The sequence below is a fragment of the Vulpes lagopus genome, chromosome 7, assembly GCF_018345385.1.
Source record: "Vulpes lagopus strain Blue_001 chromosome 7, ASM1834538v1, whole genome shotgun sequence".
NCBI classification, from domain to species: domain Eukaryota; kingdom Metazoa; phylum Chordata; class Mammalia; order Carnivora; family Canidae; genus Vulpes; species Vulpes lagopus.
In genome coordinates this window covers 14,201,462-14,218,360 of record NC_054830.1, presented here as the reverse complement: position 1 = coordinate 14,218,360, position 16,899 = coordinate 14,201,462, and the positions used below count along the sequence as shown (strand labels likewise).

Sequence of the window (16,899 nt, the reverse complement as noted above, 5' to 3'; positions counted from 1 at the left end):
GCGAAAAGTCGATGGCCTTTGGTCCGCGGGACTGAGAACAGAGATTGCCAATAGACAGAGGTTTGTTTTCCTTGAGGAAAAAACCTCAGGTATCCACTCAGCGGCCGGACTTGCTTGACCGCCCCGGACTACATCTCCCATCAGGGCATGCGTACTATAACAAGGCTTCTCAAGTAGCACGGGAGCATTGTGGGATTGGATGAGTCTCAAGATGGACAACCGGGATGTTGCAGGTAACAGCCCCCGCCTACCCTCAAGCGCCCGTCTGGGTCCGCCGCGCTAAACGTCGCCGTTTCGTTCTCTCGGGTCAGGCTCGACCCATCGGCCCCTCGCCTCAGCCCCTAGGGCGTTCCAAAGCGGCGGCTTCTGCATCTTCCCCGTCTCCCGAGACCCCAGACTCAGTTGCTGCCCCCACCGCCTGGTTTGCTCAGAGCGCCCGGCATTCCGTAGAGGCCGTCACTGGGTCGGCCCTGCTCTCCCTTTCCGAAATAATAGCCTTCAGGACTGCTCAGAGTTCTGCTCCCTGAAACAGCAGCAACCTTGGACCGTCCAGCTCCCCCCTGTTCGTAGCAGCTGCTGTCTGGCCCGTGTCAGCTTTCTGAAAAAGCTGCTTTTTCTAACTGGTCTAGGACTTTTTTTTCGGTATTTCGAGCCCCCCCCCCCCCTTTACCTCAAGCCTTGCCTTTCCCTCTCTCCCAACCCTAGCTCCCCCTCACCCCAGCCTGGGATACATTCACCCATTCAGCAAATACTGTGTGCCAAGCACTATGCTGGGCGCTGGGGATGCAGTGGTAACCCAAAAGGGTCCTGCCTTCCTGAAGGTTACTTTCTACTGGGACATCAAACAATGCATCAATAAATATTTGCAGAGACACAGGTATAATGATGTGAGAGCATGGGAGTGGAGGCTGCTGATATTGGGTGGCCAAGGAAGCCCTTTTTGAGCAGAACACATTTGAGATGGGAGATGCCATCTATGGGAAGGCCTGGAGGGCAGCTTTCCACGCAGAGGGGTGATAGCAAGTGCAAGTCTTTGTGGTGCGATGGGCTTGTCATTCTGAGAATGTCAAGAATGAAATGGAAATAAGAAAGGCAAGTCCTTTTCCTGAAAATCAACTTACAGAATTTGGATTTTATTCTGAGTGCCATGGGGAGCCTCTGAGATCTCTTCTCCATCTCTGCACTTAACACCCTCACCCGAAGACACCATCATCTTTTACTTGGAGCCAGCAAGCCTTCTCATTGGTCTCCTTGCTGCTGCCATGCACTCTCCAAATAGTAGTCAGAATGATCTTAAAAATACTGTTTGTCAGGTTAATACTACTCTGTCACTCCCTAGAGCCCTTAAAGTAAAACCTAGACTCCTATCTTTTTTATTTTTTTTTTTTTTTAGACTCCTATCTTAAACCTGTACCTCCATTCCTGGAACAGTCCACTCTGGCCACACTGGGTCCTTGCTGGTCCTTATATATCAGGCTTCTTTTTGCCTTAGGTTTTTATGACTGCTCCTTATTCTGCCCAGATAGCTCCCCATGTGGCTTTTCAGGAGGTTGGCCCTGTATCTTTCTGGTTTCAGTTTAAATGTCTTCTCTTCTAACATTTATTTTCTAGCTGCCCTAGCTGTATAAGGTGCTTCTCTATTATTCTTCTAACCCCCTTTTTTTTGGTTTGTAGCAAAGAGCTCTTACTACAATTTTGTAGCTACTTTTTGGGTGTAAGTCTATTGCCTTCTTAGCCCAAGGTGAGACCCACATGGGCAGAGACCCCTTCTCTGGTTGAGCAGAGCGCCTAGTACATAGCTACGTAAATGTTCACGGAACAAATGAAGGAATAGATGTTTGAATGTCAGTTGATGCAGGCAGCAGCAACTGGGCTGCTCCTGTAACGGCTGCTGGACATGTTTGTGGAGTAAAGATGATTTCTGATAATGCTTTTTTTTTTTCTCCTTAGGAAAGGCTAACCGGTGGTTTGGGGTTGCTCCTCCCAAGTCTGGAAAAATGAACATGAACATCCTTCACCAGGAAGAGCTCATTGCTCAGAAGAAACGTGAAATTGAAGCCAAAATGGAGCAGAAAGCCAAGCAGAATCAGGTGGTCATCAGCCCTCAGCCCCCACATCCTGGCGAGTAAGTGCCCCCCTGCAGCTGGATTCAGTCTTAGAGGGTCACTGACAGAGGGTTTTGTGTTCAAGAGCAATCAGGGTATTCTTGCGTCTGGCCACAACCTGATGAAGCAGGGAATGACACAGATGCTCTCTTTCAGGAGGCTCAGGGATAAGACAAATGAGGGGCTTGTGGGAGCTCAGAGGAAGGCCTTCCTGTATTCACGAATTATTTACTGCTGACCACCTGTGGGCTAGGGGCCAGAAACGTAGCTCAGAACAAAAATCCGGACTCCCATCTCCACCCTTACGGGGCTTACAGTCTACTAACAAAGGGGGTGTCAGTTCTACCCCCAGAGCTGCCAGTGGGTAACATGAGGCAGCATGTTCCTTAGTGCAGCAGCCAGTGTGGGGGCCCAGCAGAGGCTCCACGTTTTCAGAGCCAGCCCATTGAGGAACCAGGGAAAGTCCTATCTAGTAGAAGGTAGGAAGGGAAGAGAGCCCTTGTGTGTCAGGTGGCTCAAGCTGTTTGGATCAAAGGTGTTGTTTCAAAGCCAAGCAGGAGGTAGATCAGGCACGATTTCCTCCTGCCTGTCCTGAGAAATGCTCAGGGCACCCAAGAATTTTGAGGAGGGGTGGTCTGATTAGGATGACAAGATCAAAGAATTTCAGGCTGGAGATTGACAGAGGCGGGCCCCTTCCTCTGGGGTCTAAAGCATGGAATATGTTAAACCCTCTATAAAGCTGTCCCAGCTCCCACCTTTTCTAAGAACCTGTGGCATCTCATTGAGGGCAGGACTTAGGGCTTATTTTTATGGGAACCTGGAGCCTGGGATCTCCGAGGCGCTCATGAATGTGGGGACTAGATATGGAGTGATCTGTCAGTCACTGTGCTCGTGGGCTGTCACCTGAGGGTTATGGAAAGCCTTGCACAAAATGGGAGAGATCTGTAGATGTGCTTCCAAGTATATCTCTTGGAAGCAGCTGGATGCTAGCACCAGGATCAGGCAGCTGAAAGGGAGCATCAGGTGAGTGGGTACATAATACAGGTAGCTTTGAAAATAAGGTTCTTTTCTTTCTTTTTTTTTTTTTTTTAAGATTTTATTTATTTATTCATGAGAGAGAGAGAGAGAGAGAGGCAGAGATATAGGCAAAGGGAGAGAGAGAGAGAAAGAGAAAGGGGGGGGGCAGGGATAGAGGCAGAGGGAGAAGCAGGCTCCATGCAAGGAGCCTGACGTGGGACTCAATCCCGAGTCTCCAGGATCACACCCTGGGCTGAAGGCGGTGCTAAACTGCTAAGCCACCCGGGCTGCCCAAAAATAAGGTTATTTTCTTAACAGTAAAAGCCTAGAACAACAAGTGTTATAATATCTCACTGAATAAATGAACATTCAGGTTGCCTCAAGATAATTGTTTTATTATATTCCCTTTGCATGTCTTTGCTTTGTTTCACAAAGTTGTGATAAATTTCATGTGCTATGTCCCCCTCAACTTTTTTTTTTTTTTTAATTTTTATTAATTTATGATAGAGAGAGAGAGGCAGAGACACAGGCAGAGGGAGAAGCAGGCTCCATGCACCGGGAGCCCGACGTGGGACTCGATCCCGGGTCTCCAGGATCGCGCCCTGGGCCAAAGGCAGGCACCAAACCACTGCGCCACCCAGGGATCCCCCCTCAGCTTTTTAAAAGAAAAGCTTTTCCCTGCATTAGAACTCTTTTTTTTTTTTTTTTTAGTATATACATATTTTATTATTTTTTTAAATTTTTTAAGTTATTTTTTATTGGTGTTCAATTTGCCGACATACAGAATAACACCCAGTGCTCATCCCATCAAGTGCCCCCCCTCAGTGCCCGTCACCCAGTCACCCCCACCAACCTCCCTTTCTACAACCCCTTGTTCGTTTCCCAGTTAGGAGTCTCTCATGTTCTGTCTCCCTCTCTGATATTTCCCACTCATTTTTTCTCCTTTCTCCTTTACTCCCTTTCACTATTTTTCATATTCCCCAAATGAATGAGACCACATAATGTTTGTCCTTCTCCGATTGACTTATTTCACTCAGCATAATACCCTCTAGTTCCTGCATTAGAACTCTTTAGATCCATCATAGATTTTAAGTTTTATTCTTATTTAGATGTAATTATTATGCCACAAAATTAATCTTTTAAACTGTATAATTTTGTGATTTTTTTTTTTTTTTGGTATATTCACAGCCGCCATTTGGTATATTCATGCAACCGTCACCACTATCTAGTTCTAGAACATTTGTATCATCCCAAAAGGAAACCCAGTACCCATTTGCATTCACTCCCTATTTCCTCCTTCCCTAGCACCTGGCTGCCCCTAATTTACTGTCTTTGTGGACTAACCTATCCTAGATATTTCATGTAACATTCAGCCTTTTGTATTTGGCTTCTTTTCCTTGACATAATGTTTTGAAGGTTGTTCACTTTTTAGCATGTGCCAGGATTTCATTCCTTTTTTTTTTTTTCATTCCTTTTTATGGCTAAATAATATTCTATTGTGTGGATGGACCCTGTTTTGTTTATGTATTCATCAAGCCATTTTTAATGGCTGCATAATATCCTTTACTATCTATTAATGGATGGTTTTCAAGTAGGATTCATTTGCTATCTTGCTGCTGCCCTGAAGCATTTTCTTGTCTTTTGTTATCCTCACCTTCTTTCTGCCCCTCTCGAGGGAGATACTTACAGTATGAGGACAAGGCCAGGGTCGCCAGAGTCTACACTTACTTAATGCAAAGGCTGGTTATCAGAACCTTCTCTTCGGTATTAAAAAAATATTTTATAGGGGCACCTGGGTGGTATAGTCAGTTGAGCGTCCGACCCTTGGTTTTGGCTCAGGTCGTGATCTCAGGTTGTGAGACACTTTCTCCTGCTCCCTATGCCCCTTTCTGCTGTGTTCACACATGTACATGTTCTCCTTATCTCTCTCTAAAAAATAAATCTTAAAAAAAAAAAAAACAACACAACTTTACATGTATATGGTAGACTTCATGGAAAATAAAGGAGAGGAAAACAAGGCAAAACTAAAATCAGGGCAGCCCGGGTGGCTCAGTGATTTAGCTCTGCCTTCCGCCCAGGGCCTGATCCTGGAGATCTGGGATTGAGTCCCATGTTGGGCTCCCTGCGTGGGGCCTGCTTCTCCCTCTGCCTATGTCTCTGCCTCTCTTTCTCTCTCTCATGAATAAATAAATAAATAAAATATTTTTAAAGAAAACAAAATCAGTTATAACCTTGCAACCCAGAGACAGTGCTGGTTGCATTTTGATGGGTTTTTCTAACAGTTTAATTCAGATATGACATAAATAGGGTCATACTGTAGTTGTTTTCTTTGAGGGGAAGATTAAGGGAGGGTAGAGAGCGAGAATTCAAGCAGGCTCCACACACATTGCACAGCCCCAAGCGGGGCTCAATCTCACAACCTTGAGATCATAACCTGAGTAGAAATCAAGAGTTGGGGATCCCTGGGTGGCGCAGTGGTTTAACGCCTGCCTTTGGCCCAGGGCGCGATCCTGGACCCTGGGATTGAATCCCATGTCGGGCTCCCAGTGCATGGAGCCTGCTTCTCCCTCTGCCTATGTCTCTGCCTCTCTCTCTCTCTCTCTCTCTCTCTCTCTCTCTGACTATCATAAATAAATAAACATTTAAAAAAAATTAAAAAAAAAAGAAATCAAGAGTTGGACACTTAACCACCCCTGTAGTTCTTGTTTTATATCCTGCTTTGTTTTTCGTTTAGTGTTGTACTTTATTACTTTATCTCTAAAATTTTAATTACAGGGCTGCTCCATTTGCCCTATGGAAGTCCTGTGTTTATCTTATAAAACTAGTGCTCTTTGTTGACGTTTCCATTTTTAGATCAGTACAACAGATTTTTTTAAAGATTATATTTATTTATTCATGAGAGACACACAGAGAGAGAAAGAGAAAGGCAGATACTGTTTGAACCCGAAAGGTTGATATGCAGGTAACAATAACATCAATATAGACAGTATTGCTTTGATTAGAGCAAAATTATTCCATCTTAATACGAAGGCTGCTCTGTGTGCTCAGTAGTCCCTAGACATCTTTAGGGGAGGGTTTTGGGTTCCACTAAGTGAGAATGCTGGGGTAGATGTCGATGGGTCTGAGATGGGCAAGGCAGACCGCTGCCCCTCCTCTTATGGCTCACCCTCTGTCCTCTGTCTTGGGTCTAGAATTGCGAATGCACACAACTCTTCCATTTCCAACAAGTTTGCTAATGATGGCAGCTTCTTGCAGCAGTTTCTGAAGTTACAGAAGGCACAGACCAGTACAGGTGAGTGCTGTTACCTGCTTTCTGAGTTTCTGAGTTTCCCTCTGCTGAGGCTCACCTTGCTGGCTCTCACCTTTGGAGGTCCCTGGGCATCACAGAAATAGCAGGTCCTGCCTCAGATTCATTCCTATCACCCCACATTCATTGGGATGAATTCTGTTTGTCCTTAGAGTAAGTGCCAGGAGTAGCACATTGACCCAGCCTTCACGGTGCTTACCTGATAGGAGCAGAGCCAAATAAGCTAGGTTTCAATCCAGGGAGGTAGGGGCATGACTGAACATGCCCTGGATGTTGGGGAATGTCATCGAAAAGATGTCCCTGCTAGTTGACTAGTGAGCTGGACCCTGGCTGGCACTCAGAGGCCTCTGACCGCTTCCCCTGTACTTGAAGTGCGGGCTTCCCCTTGTCTTTCCCTCTCCCAGAAGCTACTTCAGGCACATAGCCTTGAGATAATGATGTGGTATTAAGAATATCTGTGCGTATATGTGACCGAACCCACTTAAGATCTCCATACGTTTTTACGATTTGGTGGGTAGGCACGGGGATCCATTCATTTTGCTACTGCCCAAAACAAGGCTCATATATAAGTTCCTTTTGTTTGCTACTTACCAACCTGGAATGCTCTCTGAGTTACGGGGGCCAGTTTCAGATTATTCTAGGGAAGTTCCCTCAAGGGTTAGAAACCAACACCAGGGATGTGGGACCACAGCGTGGGTTAGAGCAGCAGCTAGGTTTGAGGGATGGGACCCCATCCATAGATAGGAGGGCCACCTGGCCCACAGGAGCCCCATGGGACATGCAGGGTGCGAGAATCCCTCACTACAGGGAACCCACACAAATCTATGGTTGTTGCAGTTTACCTGTTTGCTTAATTTAAAAAAAAAAGATTTATCTGTTTATTTTAGAGTACGTATATGTAGGAGTGGAAGGAAGGGCAGAGGAAGATAGAATTTTTTTTTTTTTTTTAAGATTTTATTTATTCATGAGAGAGAGAGAGAGAGAAGCAGAGACATAGACAGAGGGAGTCCAACGTGGGACTCAATCCCTGGACCTGGAATCATGCCCTGAGTTGAAGCCAGATGCTCAACCACTGAGCCATCCAAGCGTCCCAGAGGAAGATTGACTCTTAAGCAGACTCCCCAGTGAGTGGGGAGCATGTAGTAGCAATGGATCTCAAGACTGTGAGATCATGACCTAGCTGGTATCAAGAATCAGATGATTAACTGACTGAACCATTCAGGTGCCCCTCAATCAGCTTACTTTTAATGTAAGAAAGTTGCTGGCAGAACAACTGACCTTCAGTCTTTGTCAGTTTTTCTAGAAAACAGCTAAGAAAGTTAACCTAAGACCAAAGTCACCCACAGAGAGGGAGGAAGGACTGTATCAGCCCTTTACTGCAGGATCTCAGGCCAGGAGCTATGTTGGAAAAGCCCCAATAGGCTGTCTCTAGCTTGCCACTGACAGAGGGAATGGTTGTAAGCCAGGTGTGGGGATTTGGGCCTTATCCAGAAGAGCTAGCACATCCCTGGGCTTTGGGCGCAGGTGTTAGGGAGCTGCTGCCTGCAAAGCCGAGCCTTTCTTGTCCAAGCTGGGTGACTATGATAAGTTGTTCTTCTCTGAGCCTTAGTCTCCTCTTCTGTAAAATGAGCATGGCATCCTGAGTTCCCACCCCCTGCCAGTCACCATGCTGGAAGCCAAGGACTCAGCTAGTATTCTCATGGCATATGTGTTAGGTGAGAAGATGGGGAAATGTGCATCACAGACCTTGAGCGTGGGTGTCTTTCCTTCCATCCCCAGATACCCCACCCAGCACACCCAGTGCCCCCACTCGAGTACTCCCTCGCACTGGGAAGAGGCCCCCTCTCATCAGCAGCCCACCAGGCCAGGTGAAGAACTATGTGCATGCCAAGCAGCTGCCTGTGGCCAGCCGCCCAAGTGTCTTCCAGTCTCCTGATGAGGATGAGGAGGAAGACTACGAGCAGTGGCTGGAGATCAAAGGTAGGGTGCGGGAGCTGCCACCTTGCTTTGACCATCTCCCCTCCGGCCCCACATGGGTGGGACCCATGGTCAGTGGGGAAAGTGTGGCTCATGGTAGGCAGCCACCAGCCCTCCAGGCTGAGCCAAGGGCCAGTATGGAACCCACTGGGGGGGGGTGGGGCGGAGGAGTGAAGAAAGGGTATGGGGATCAGTGAAAGGGAAGTATGGAGGGGCTATGGACTTCATCCTGGGAACCGTGGGAACCATCCACCCTTATGGTCTGGTCTCCAGCCAGGGCAGGGGCATTCACTTGTGTCTTTCCTTGTCCCAAAATGAGAAGAAGAGCTTCCATGGCTCCCCTGTCTGGGTGCATACTTTCTGAACCCTCGGAGAACCAGAAGCACGTCTTCCCATTGTGACTTATTGCCCCCACTGGTTTGGGCCAGACGTACAGGCCTATAGGTTGGAGGGCATGCTGTCCTGTCCAGGGGAAGGACGGTCATTTTTCTTGGAAAGCCAGGCCCTATAGTGTAGGAGGGTGGAGGGTGGTGGTGGCAGCACTCCTACTGTGTCTCACTCCATCCACCTTCAGAACAAGGCCTCAGTGCCTCCTGAACCATGTGGAGGCCTAGGCCACCTCGGCCCCAGACTGGCTGACACAGTCCTATCACCCTGATGGTAAGGACAGGTTGAAGTAACCATATAGTCCTGCTCTGACAGCCTTCAGACTTACTACTCTCAATGAGGGTGCTGGCTTGTGGCCATGCATCTGAGCAGATCAGTGGCCAACAATGGATCCAGGGAAGGTGCTGTTTCCTGAGGCATTCTGGCGGTTCTGACAGTACTCTACTGGGAAGTGATGCTTTACAAGGGGGAAGCGAATGTCTCAAGGTCATTGAGGCCTGTTGTACCCTGCTATTGATGTGGCTTCAGAAAAGCACCTGTAAATGACAACCAGGTCAGGGTCATTGCCAGGCACTCAGGAAGAGTGTAAGGCTAGGGGGAAAGGTGGGTACAGAAAGTCCCTGCAACCTCTTGAGGGTCCTCCTCAGGCCACAGGTTCCTGACTTCCCATCCCCCAGCTTCCTGGCAGCCATAGCAACAAGGGGAATAAGTTTGGCTGCAGGTTTAGTGTCTAGCCCTGTTGCTGAGAGCAGTGAACATTTCTAGGTGGTGGCAGGGAGAAGTTTCTCCCAAGAGTGCTCATGAAAGGGACATGAGCTGTAAATTGGCTGACAGATGCCTCGGAATAGGCCAGCAATAAAATACAAAAGCAAGTTCCATGCAGATCAAAGGGGAGGCCAATACAAATACAAGAAGAATATTTTTATAGTTCTTATCACTGTAAAGGCCCTGAGGTAATGATTAAGTCTGCTGCAGTGAGTACCCCGGCACCCAGATGGTGGTCTGAAAACACACTTTCTCCCTCATGGAAACCAAGACTTCTTGGAGAAATGGTTGGTTCTAGGTTTGGTCAGAAAGTGTAGGAGATGATCCTGAAGCATCCTGTCCCAGCAGATAATGAGGAGGCTGCCAGAGACTCCTGGGATCAGGCATACAGGCCTCAGGAGCCAGCTTGAAGAAGCTCTACCAGCCACAGGGGACAATTGAACTTCTGTGATGACATAAATTGCAATGGATCAAAACCTATCTGATACATTTAAAATGGATTGAAACTCAATGTGTTCAAATCAGAGTTTGTAATGATGCTTTAAAAAGGAATTTGTCATCTCTGAAGGGTGACAGGAAACCAGTTTGTTAAACTGAACCCCGGTAAATAAAAGAATTAAGCATTTCATTAAAAAGGAGGAGACTGGCTATGTTTTCTGACATCTCCCTCCCCGCCTGGGGATCAACTTGGTCTCTTAGGGGGTCACAAACTTCTCTCCCACACAGTGCATCTCACAAAGACTGTTTAGACTGCCTCCCCTATCGTCACAGTGCTTTGTGCTTGGACCCAGGACAGCCGACAACCTCCCGCATTTCACCCTCTTCTCCCCCACCCCTCTGTCGTTGTGGTCCATAGAAAGAGTGTGCCTGTTGACTGTGGGGTGTGTGAGTTGAACCCCAGTACTGACAGCCTCCTTAAAGTTTCACCCCCAGAGGGAGCCGAGACTCGGAAAGTGATAGAGAAATTGGCCCGCTTTGTGGCAGAAGGAGGCCCCGAGTTAGAAAAAGTAGCTATGGAGAACTACAAGGATAACCCGGCGTTTTCGTAAGTATTTCTGGGAGGGGAAGGCCACCACTACTTAATGTTCTTGTTACACAGTAGTATGTGCATTCTTGTAAAACCTTACTGGTTACTGAGGCTGGTCGGGGCTGGGTGCTTGCTCGCGCGGGCCAGGCACTGTTCCGAGTTTCCAAGTGCTTTCGAACTCACACCAGAGGTCACAGGGGCTCCTGTATGGTGCAGAGACTTAGTCTTGGGCCTCATCGAGGTGTCTCTGCTCATCAGCTTGCTTTTGTACAACGTTCTTCAGAAGCTACTTGGGTTAGCCCATCCCCACTGTTCACCTTCCTCTCTGTTTTGTGAAACTCTCCAGGTTTTTGCATGATAAGAATAGCAGAGAATTCCTCTACTATAGAAAGAAGGTGGCTGAGATAAGAAAGGAAGCACAGAAGTTGCAGGGATCCTCTCAGAAAGGTAAGTGGGTAGAGGGGGTGGGAGGTTCTTGGGAGGTATGTGGACAACCCATACTTCCATGTGGAGACGGGGTTCTGGGAGGCTGTGATACATGGGGTGGTGCCTGTGGCCCAGGTCTGTGCCGTCTTAGGCAACTGGGGTCACGCTGGTTGCCCTCCTCATGAGAGGTCTGAGGTGAGGAAGAATGTGAGGGTCAAGGTCAAGGTCATTGTTAAGTTCAAGAGCTTAGCTCTGTGCATGTATAGGGGGCAGAGGGATAGAGTGGTTGCCTATTGGTTCTTGGTCATTTAAGTAAGTATTAATGAACTCCTGCTGCCTGTCTGGCACTGAGGACCTAGAAATAAATGTGCCTGACACTTGGGGAGGGGAGTAGAGGACAGAAGGGATTAGCTGGTGAGCTCCTCGTGAGATGAGTATCAGGGGAGGGGGAGGTGCTAGCTGGTCTCCAGCTAGTCATGAAGTAAAATCCCAGCCAGATTATGGTGGGTGGCAGGGACATCATTGTTTAGGCCAAACACAGGCCACAGAGGTTGGTATGTTTTGTTTATCTCTTGCCACCCTGTGCCCTCACCTTCTCCCCAGGAGAAGAGGGCCAGGCCCACTTCTCTGTGTGACCTGGATAGGCAATCCCTGGCAGAAAGACTGAGGTGGGGCTCCCATCTCTCCTCTGGCCTGAATCCAGACATCTTATATTCTGTTCTATGATCTATGGGAGTGGGCAGGGGCAAGGTGCAGGGTGGGCAGGGGCTCAAGATATATTGTAATGTTAATTTTGGTATTTGATCCCAGTGCAGTAATCTGATTCCCATTTGCCTGTTTTTCTTTGCATTGTTCCTAAAATAAACCCCTCTTGTTGCCCATGGGGTTCTTAGCAGAAATTAGGCTGTTGGGTGTGGTGAGTTGAGCTCAGTACTGACAGCCTGCTTAAAGTTTCACCCCCAGAGGATGAAGAGGCCAAGAACCTTGCAGAAAAGTTAGCCAGGTTCATAGCAGACGGGGGTCCAGAAGTGGAAACCATTGCTCTCCAGAACAACCGCGAGAACCAGGCATTCAGGTAAGAGAGGAACTAAACAGAGAAATGACCCCTCACACACCCTGATCACAGCACCACCATTCCCCACTCCCAGCAGGCTCAACATCCCACAGTTAGAAGGTGGCACGGTTGGGCCTAGGAGCTCTGATCCCTAAGCCCAGGTTGGCCATCCCATGGACAACTACTTGTCAGAGCCCAAATTATCTCTGAGGCAGGCACAAGGGGCCCTTGGGGTCTTTTGTTTTCGACATGCCTCACAGAGAAAGTCTCCTGGACTCCTCAGACTCCCTTTGTAACAGCGATGACAGCCCTAGGCTAGGAGAGCCAGGCTCTTGGGCAGAAACTCACAGAACTGTTGTTCACTTTGTGCATTTGTAGGGTCAGAGCTTTCCAATGAGGGAGTGGCAGGAAAGTGGGAATGTGGTACCTTAGGCTCTGTAAAGTAGGGACTCTCAGCCTGTATATAGAGTCCATGGAGGGTGTGGGACAAGCAGACTGGGTTCCCTGCTGTCTCCAGCCTTGGAGCCGCATCCCAGCCCCTTCAGGCTGGGTCTGTGTTTACCTGTTCATTCATTGGGTAGGTTTAGCACCTCCTTTTTGCTGGGGGTGGTTCCATGGGGGCAGGGGGTTGGAGTGGGAGTTGGGCAATCACTGCTGCTGGGTAGGGACCATAGGGGCTTATGAAGTGGATGCCAAATTCAGTGTAGGGGTGATGTACCCTTGAGACTGTTTTGGCCACAGATACACAAGTTCTGACTCAGAAAGTGGGGAGATAGGACATGTATAACAACAAGTCCAAAAAAAAAAAAAAAAAAACCCAAAAAGTCCAGGAGCAACAATCTCGGCTAGTTGATTCAGTGACTCTAGATAAGGAAGGACAAAGGAAGCAAGAGTGAAACAGCAGAGATCAAGTGCCATGCCAATGTGACTAGAGTGTAGGGTGAACATCAATGTGCAGTGTCCCTGGGCCTTGGAGCCAGGGCAGGTCCAGGTCCCTGAGGGTGGGTGGAGAGCCACCCTCATGGCTTCATGGAGAGCCTTTAGAGAGGGTCTGCATAGAGTGATGGGGTAAGCTCTGCTTCCAAGGTCATTGGCCACAGTTGTGCCGGTGGTCAGACACACCAGGTCAAAGCAGATAGGCAGAGGAGAAACAACTAGAGAGGGGGATGCTGATAGATCCATGGGAACTAGGGGAGGGAGGGCCAAGGCTCAGTGACTCAGTGGACAAGGACAGGAAGAGGGCTACTGGGGTGTTCAGGGATCCGTGCATGTGCAGCCTGGGCAGCCAGGAGCCCTTGTGGGGGCCATGGAGTGTTTGGTCTGGAGTTCAAGAGAGCGGTCTGCCTGGCCTAGACATCCCCTAAGATACCACATGGTTGTGATATCAGCCGCCACTCCGCACTGCCCAAACCAGAGTTGACTTAATAGTCTACTTTAAGTCACCACACTTTTTTTTTTTTAAACCGATTTACTTAAATAAGTTTATTTAAGAACACTTAATTTAGCTTCACTCATCATAAGTAGAGCTGACTGTAAAAAAATCTATGGCAGGTAAAGTGAGCAAGGTTTTGGATTTCTGTTAGAGTTGTGAGCCCAGACTGCTTTCCTTGGTCAGAGAGGTCCAGGGCCCAGCAGCTCTGGCCAAGCCTTTCCCCTGGGGTCAGAACTAAGAGATGTACTCAGCACAGGCACCTCTGGTTCCTCTGTGGGGCTTCATTGGACGCCCAGCTCATTGGGTGCTACTGTGATGGAGGCCAGAGGGAAGTAGGAAGGGGTGCCAGGGCAAGGGCAGAGCCTGGGGTGCTTGGTGGGAAAATGGCCAAAGGTTAGTTTAATCTCCACATAGAGTCAGGTGTGAGGCCACCTTTTTCACTACCAAATGTAACAGGAGCAGCTCAGGTATTTGCCTCTCTTGGCCCTCCCTGCCTCCTGATTCCTCATGTGGGCCAGGCACACCCCAGCAGTTCTGTGTTTCAGGAGACAATCTGTAACAATGGCTTATCTATAAAGAAACTGGAGGGATCCCTGGGTGGCGCAGCGGTTTGGCACCTGCCTTTGGCCCAGGGTGCGATCCTGGAGACCCGGGATTGAATCCCACATCGGGCTCCCGGTGCATGGAGCCTGCTTCTCCCTCTGCCTGTGTCTCTGCCTCTCTCTCTCTCTCTCTCTCTGTGACTATCATAAATAATAAAATAAAAAATAAAAATTAAAAAAAAAACACATTATTTCTGGGGATGGCATCTCAGAAGTGGGATGACTGGTCAAAGAATGGGTGTTTCCAGTTTCTTTTCTTTTCTTTTCTTTTCTTTCTTTTCGTTTCTTTTCTTTTCGTTCTTTATTTTTCTCTCTCTCTCTCTTTTTCTCTTTCTTTCTTTCTGATAGTCACAGAGAGAGAAAAAGAGAGAGGCAGAGACATAGGCAGAGGGAGAAGCAGGCTCCATGCACCGGGAGCCCGATGTGGGATTCGATCCCGGGTCTCCAGGATCGCGCCCTGGGCCAAAGGCAGGCGCTAAACCGCTGCGCCACCCAGGGATCCCCCCAGAAATAATGTTGAATACAGTCATCTGTAGTCTTGAAAAATGAGTCACAAATTGAATGTCCAGCCTCAGTGGGCTAAATTCTTAATAACTGCATCTCCTCAGTGGAATCGTGGCCATCAGAAGGCATTTAGATGAAGGTTGTAGCAGCAAGCACAGCATCTACAACAAGCCACTCTCACCTGTTAGTCACCTGGGTGAGCCATGTTCATTTCAAAGACCTGTTGCTGGCCTTTCTTAAGGGGGAGGAAACTGAGGCTTGGAGACCAGTGGGAGGAGGTGCCTTCATCACCACACTCCATGCCATTCTAACAGGAAAGCCTTATGTTGTCAAGTTAAAAAATCTTTTAAATAAAAATACAGGAAATAGAACTTTGTTCAGATAAATCTATGCTGAAAAAAAAGACTGGAATAAAAGACACCACAAAAAAAAAAAAAAAAAAAAAGACACCACAGTGTCAACTTTGGTTAAACCTGGGACAGGATCACTCCTACCCAAGGGTGTCTTTGCTATAGAATCCTTTGCACTCTTGCCCAGAGCCCATGTGTGATGGCAACTGTTAATCCCTCCACCACCACAGACCCACGGGGAGCGCTTGGATGCTGCCTCTTAAGGCAACTTGGAGGAGACCCAGTGCAAACCAGCAGCTAAGACAAGGCTAGGGTCTGTGAGCCTAGAGAAAACCTCCCTATCAGGAGCTGCCCACCTACCTCAGCGGGCAGGTCCCTCAACTTGGCTCTTCTTCTTTTTTTTTTTTTTCTTTTTTAATTCATTTATGATCATCACAGAGAGAGAGAGAGAGAGAGGCAGAGACATAGGCAGAGGGAGAAGCAGGCTCCATGCACTGGGAGCCCGATGTGGGATTCGATCCCGGGTCTCCAGGATCGCGCCCTGGGCCAAAGGCAGGCACCAAACCGCTGCGCCACCCAGGGATCCCCAACTTGGCTCTTCTTAAATCCATATTAGTCTCTTTCTGGTTACTAAGCATCTTTTTTTTCAAATCCAGCCAGCTGTTCTCTTCCATCTTTGAAAATGTTTTTTTCTTTTGTCTCTTTTTAAGGTGTCATTTTTTAGGGCACTTGTAGGTTCACAGCAAAATTGAAGGGAATTTATACAGATTTCTCACATGCCCTTCCCTGCCTCTACACTTGTACAGCCTCCCCTATTATTAATATTCCCCACAAGACTAGTACAACTGATGAACCTACATTAATATGTCATAATCACCCAAAGTCCATAGTTTACTCTGGGATTTGCTCTTGGTGTTGTATATTCTGTGAGTTTGAACAAATGTACAATGACATGTATCCATCATTATGGCATTATACAGAGTATTCTCCTTGCCCTAAAATCACCCATATTCCACATATTCTTTCCTTCTTCCTCACTGACTCCTGGCAACCACCGATTTTTTTTTTTTCCCTGATTCCACAGTTTGCCTTTTCCAAAATGTTATAAAATTAGAGCTGTGTAGTATGTAGTCTTTTCAGATTGGCTTTTTTTGCTTGGTAATATGCATTTAAGACTGATTCTTCTGTGTCTTTATATGGCTTGACAGTTCATTTCTTTTTAACACTGAATAATATTCCATTGTCTCGATGTCCCACAGTTTGTTTATCCATTTAGCTACAGTAGGACATCTTGGTTGCTTCCAAATTTTGGCATTTGTGAAGGAAACTGCTATAAACATCTGCGTGCAGGTTTTTGTGTGGACATAAGTTTTCAACTCTTGGGTAAATACCAAGAAACATGATTGCTGGATTGCATGGTATGTTTAGTTTTGTAAGAAACTGCCAAACTGTCTTCCAAAGTGGCTGTGTCATTTGCTTTTCCCTCTGCAGTGAGTGAGAGTTCCTGTTGCTCCACATGCTCGCCAACATTTGATGTTCTCAGTGTTCTGGATTTTGGCCATTCTAATACATGTGTAGTGGTATCTTGGTGTTTTAATTTGCATTTTCTTGATGACATATGATGTGGAACATTTTCTCATATGCTTATTTGCCATCTGTGTATCTTTGGTGAGGTGTATGTTAAAATCATCAGCTCATTTTTTAATTGGGCTTTTTTCTTATTGTTGAGTTTTAAGAGTTCTTTGTATATTTTGGATCATAGTGCTTTAGTAAATGTGTCTTTTGCAAATATTACCTGTCAGTCAGTGGTGTGTCTTCTCTTGATAGTGTCTTTTGCAGAGCAGAAGTTTTTAAAAAGTTTTTTTAAGATTTTATTTATTTAGGGATCCCTGGGTGGCGCAGCGGTTTAGCGCCTGCCTTTGGCCCAGGGTGCGATCCTGGAGACC

The 16,899-nt window shown here is 47.3% G+C and overlaps 1 protein-coding gene across 1 annotated transcript in view; it reads left to right on the top strand.

Annotated features, from left to right (window-relative positions):
- Window positions 1–88: 88 nt before the first annotated feature.
- SUGP1 (SURP and G-patch domain containing 1) overlaps window positions 89–16,899 on the top strand; it is a 32,537-nt gene continuing 15,726 nt past the window's right edge. The window contains exons 1-7 of the mRNA XM_041763989.1: window positions 89–233; window positions 1,951–2,125; window positions 6,314–6,414; window positions 8,209–8,409; window positions 10,480–10,603; window positions 10,932–11,032; window positions 11,963–12,086. Of these exons, the coding sequence (XP_041619923.1) occupies window positions 200–233; window positions 1,951–2,125; window positions 6,314–6,414; window positions 8,209–8,409; window positions 10,480–10,603; window positions 10,932–11,032; window positions 11,963–12,086 (860 nt within the window). The 5' untranslated portion in view covers window positions 89–199. The remainder of the gene's footprint in view (window positions 234–1,950; window positions 2,126–6,313; window positions 6,415–8,208; window positions 8,410–10,479; window positions 10,604–10,931; window positions 11,033–11,962; window positions 12,087–16,899) is intronic.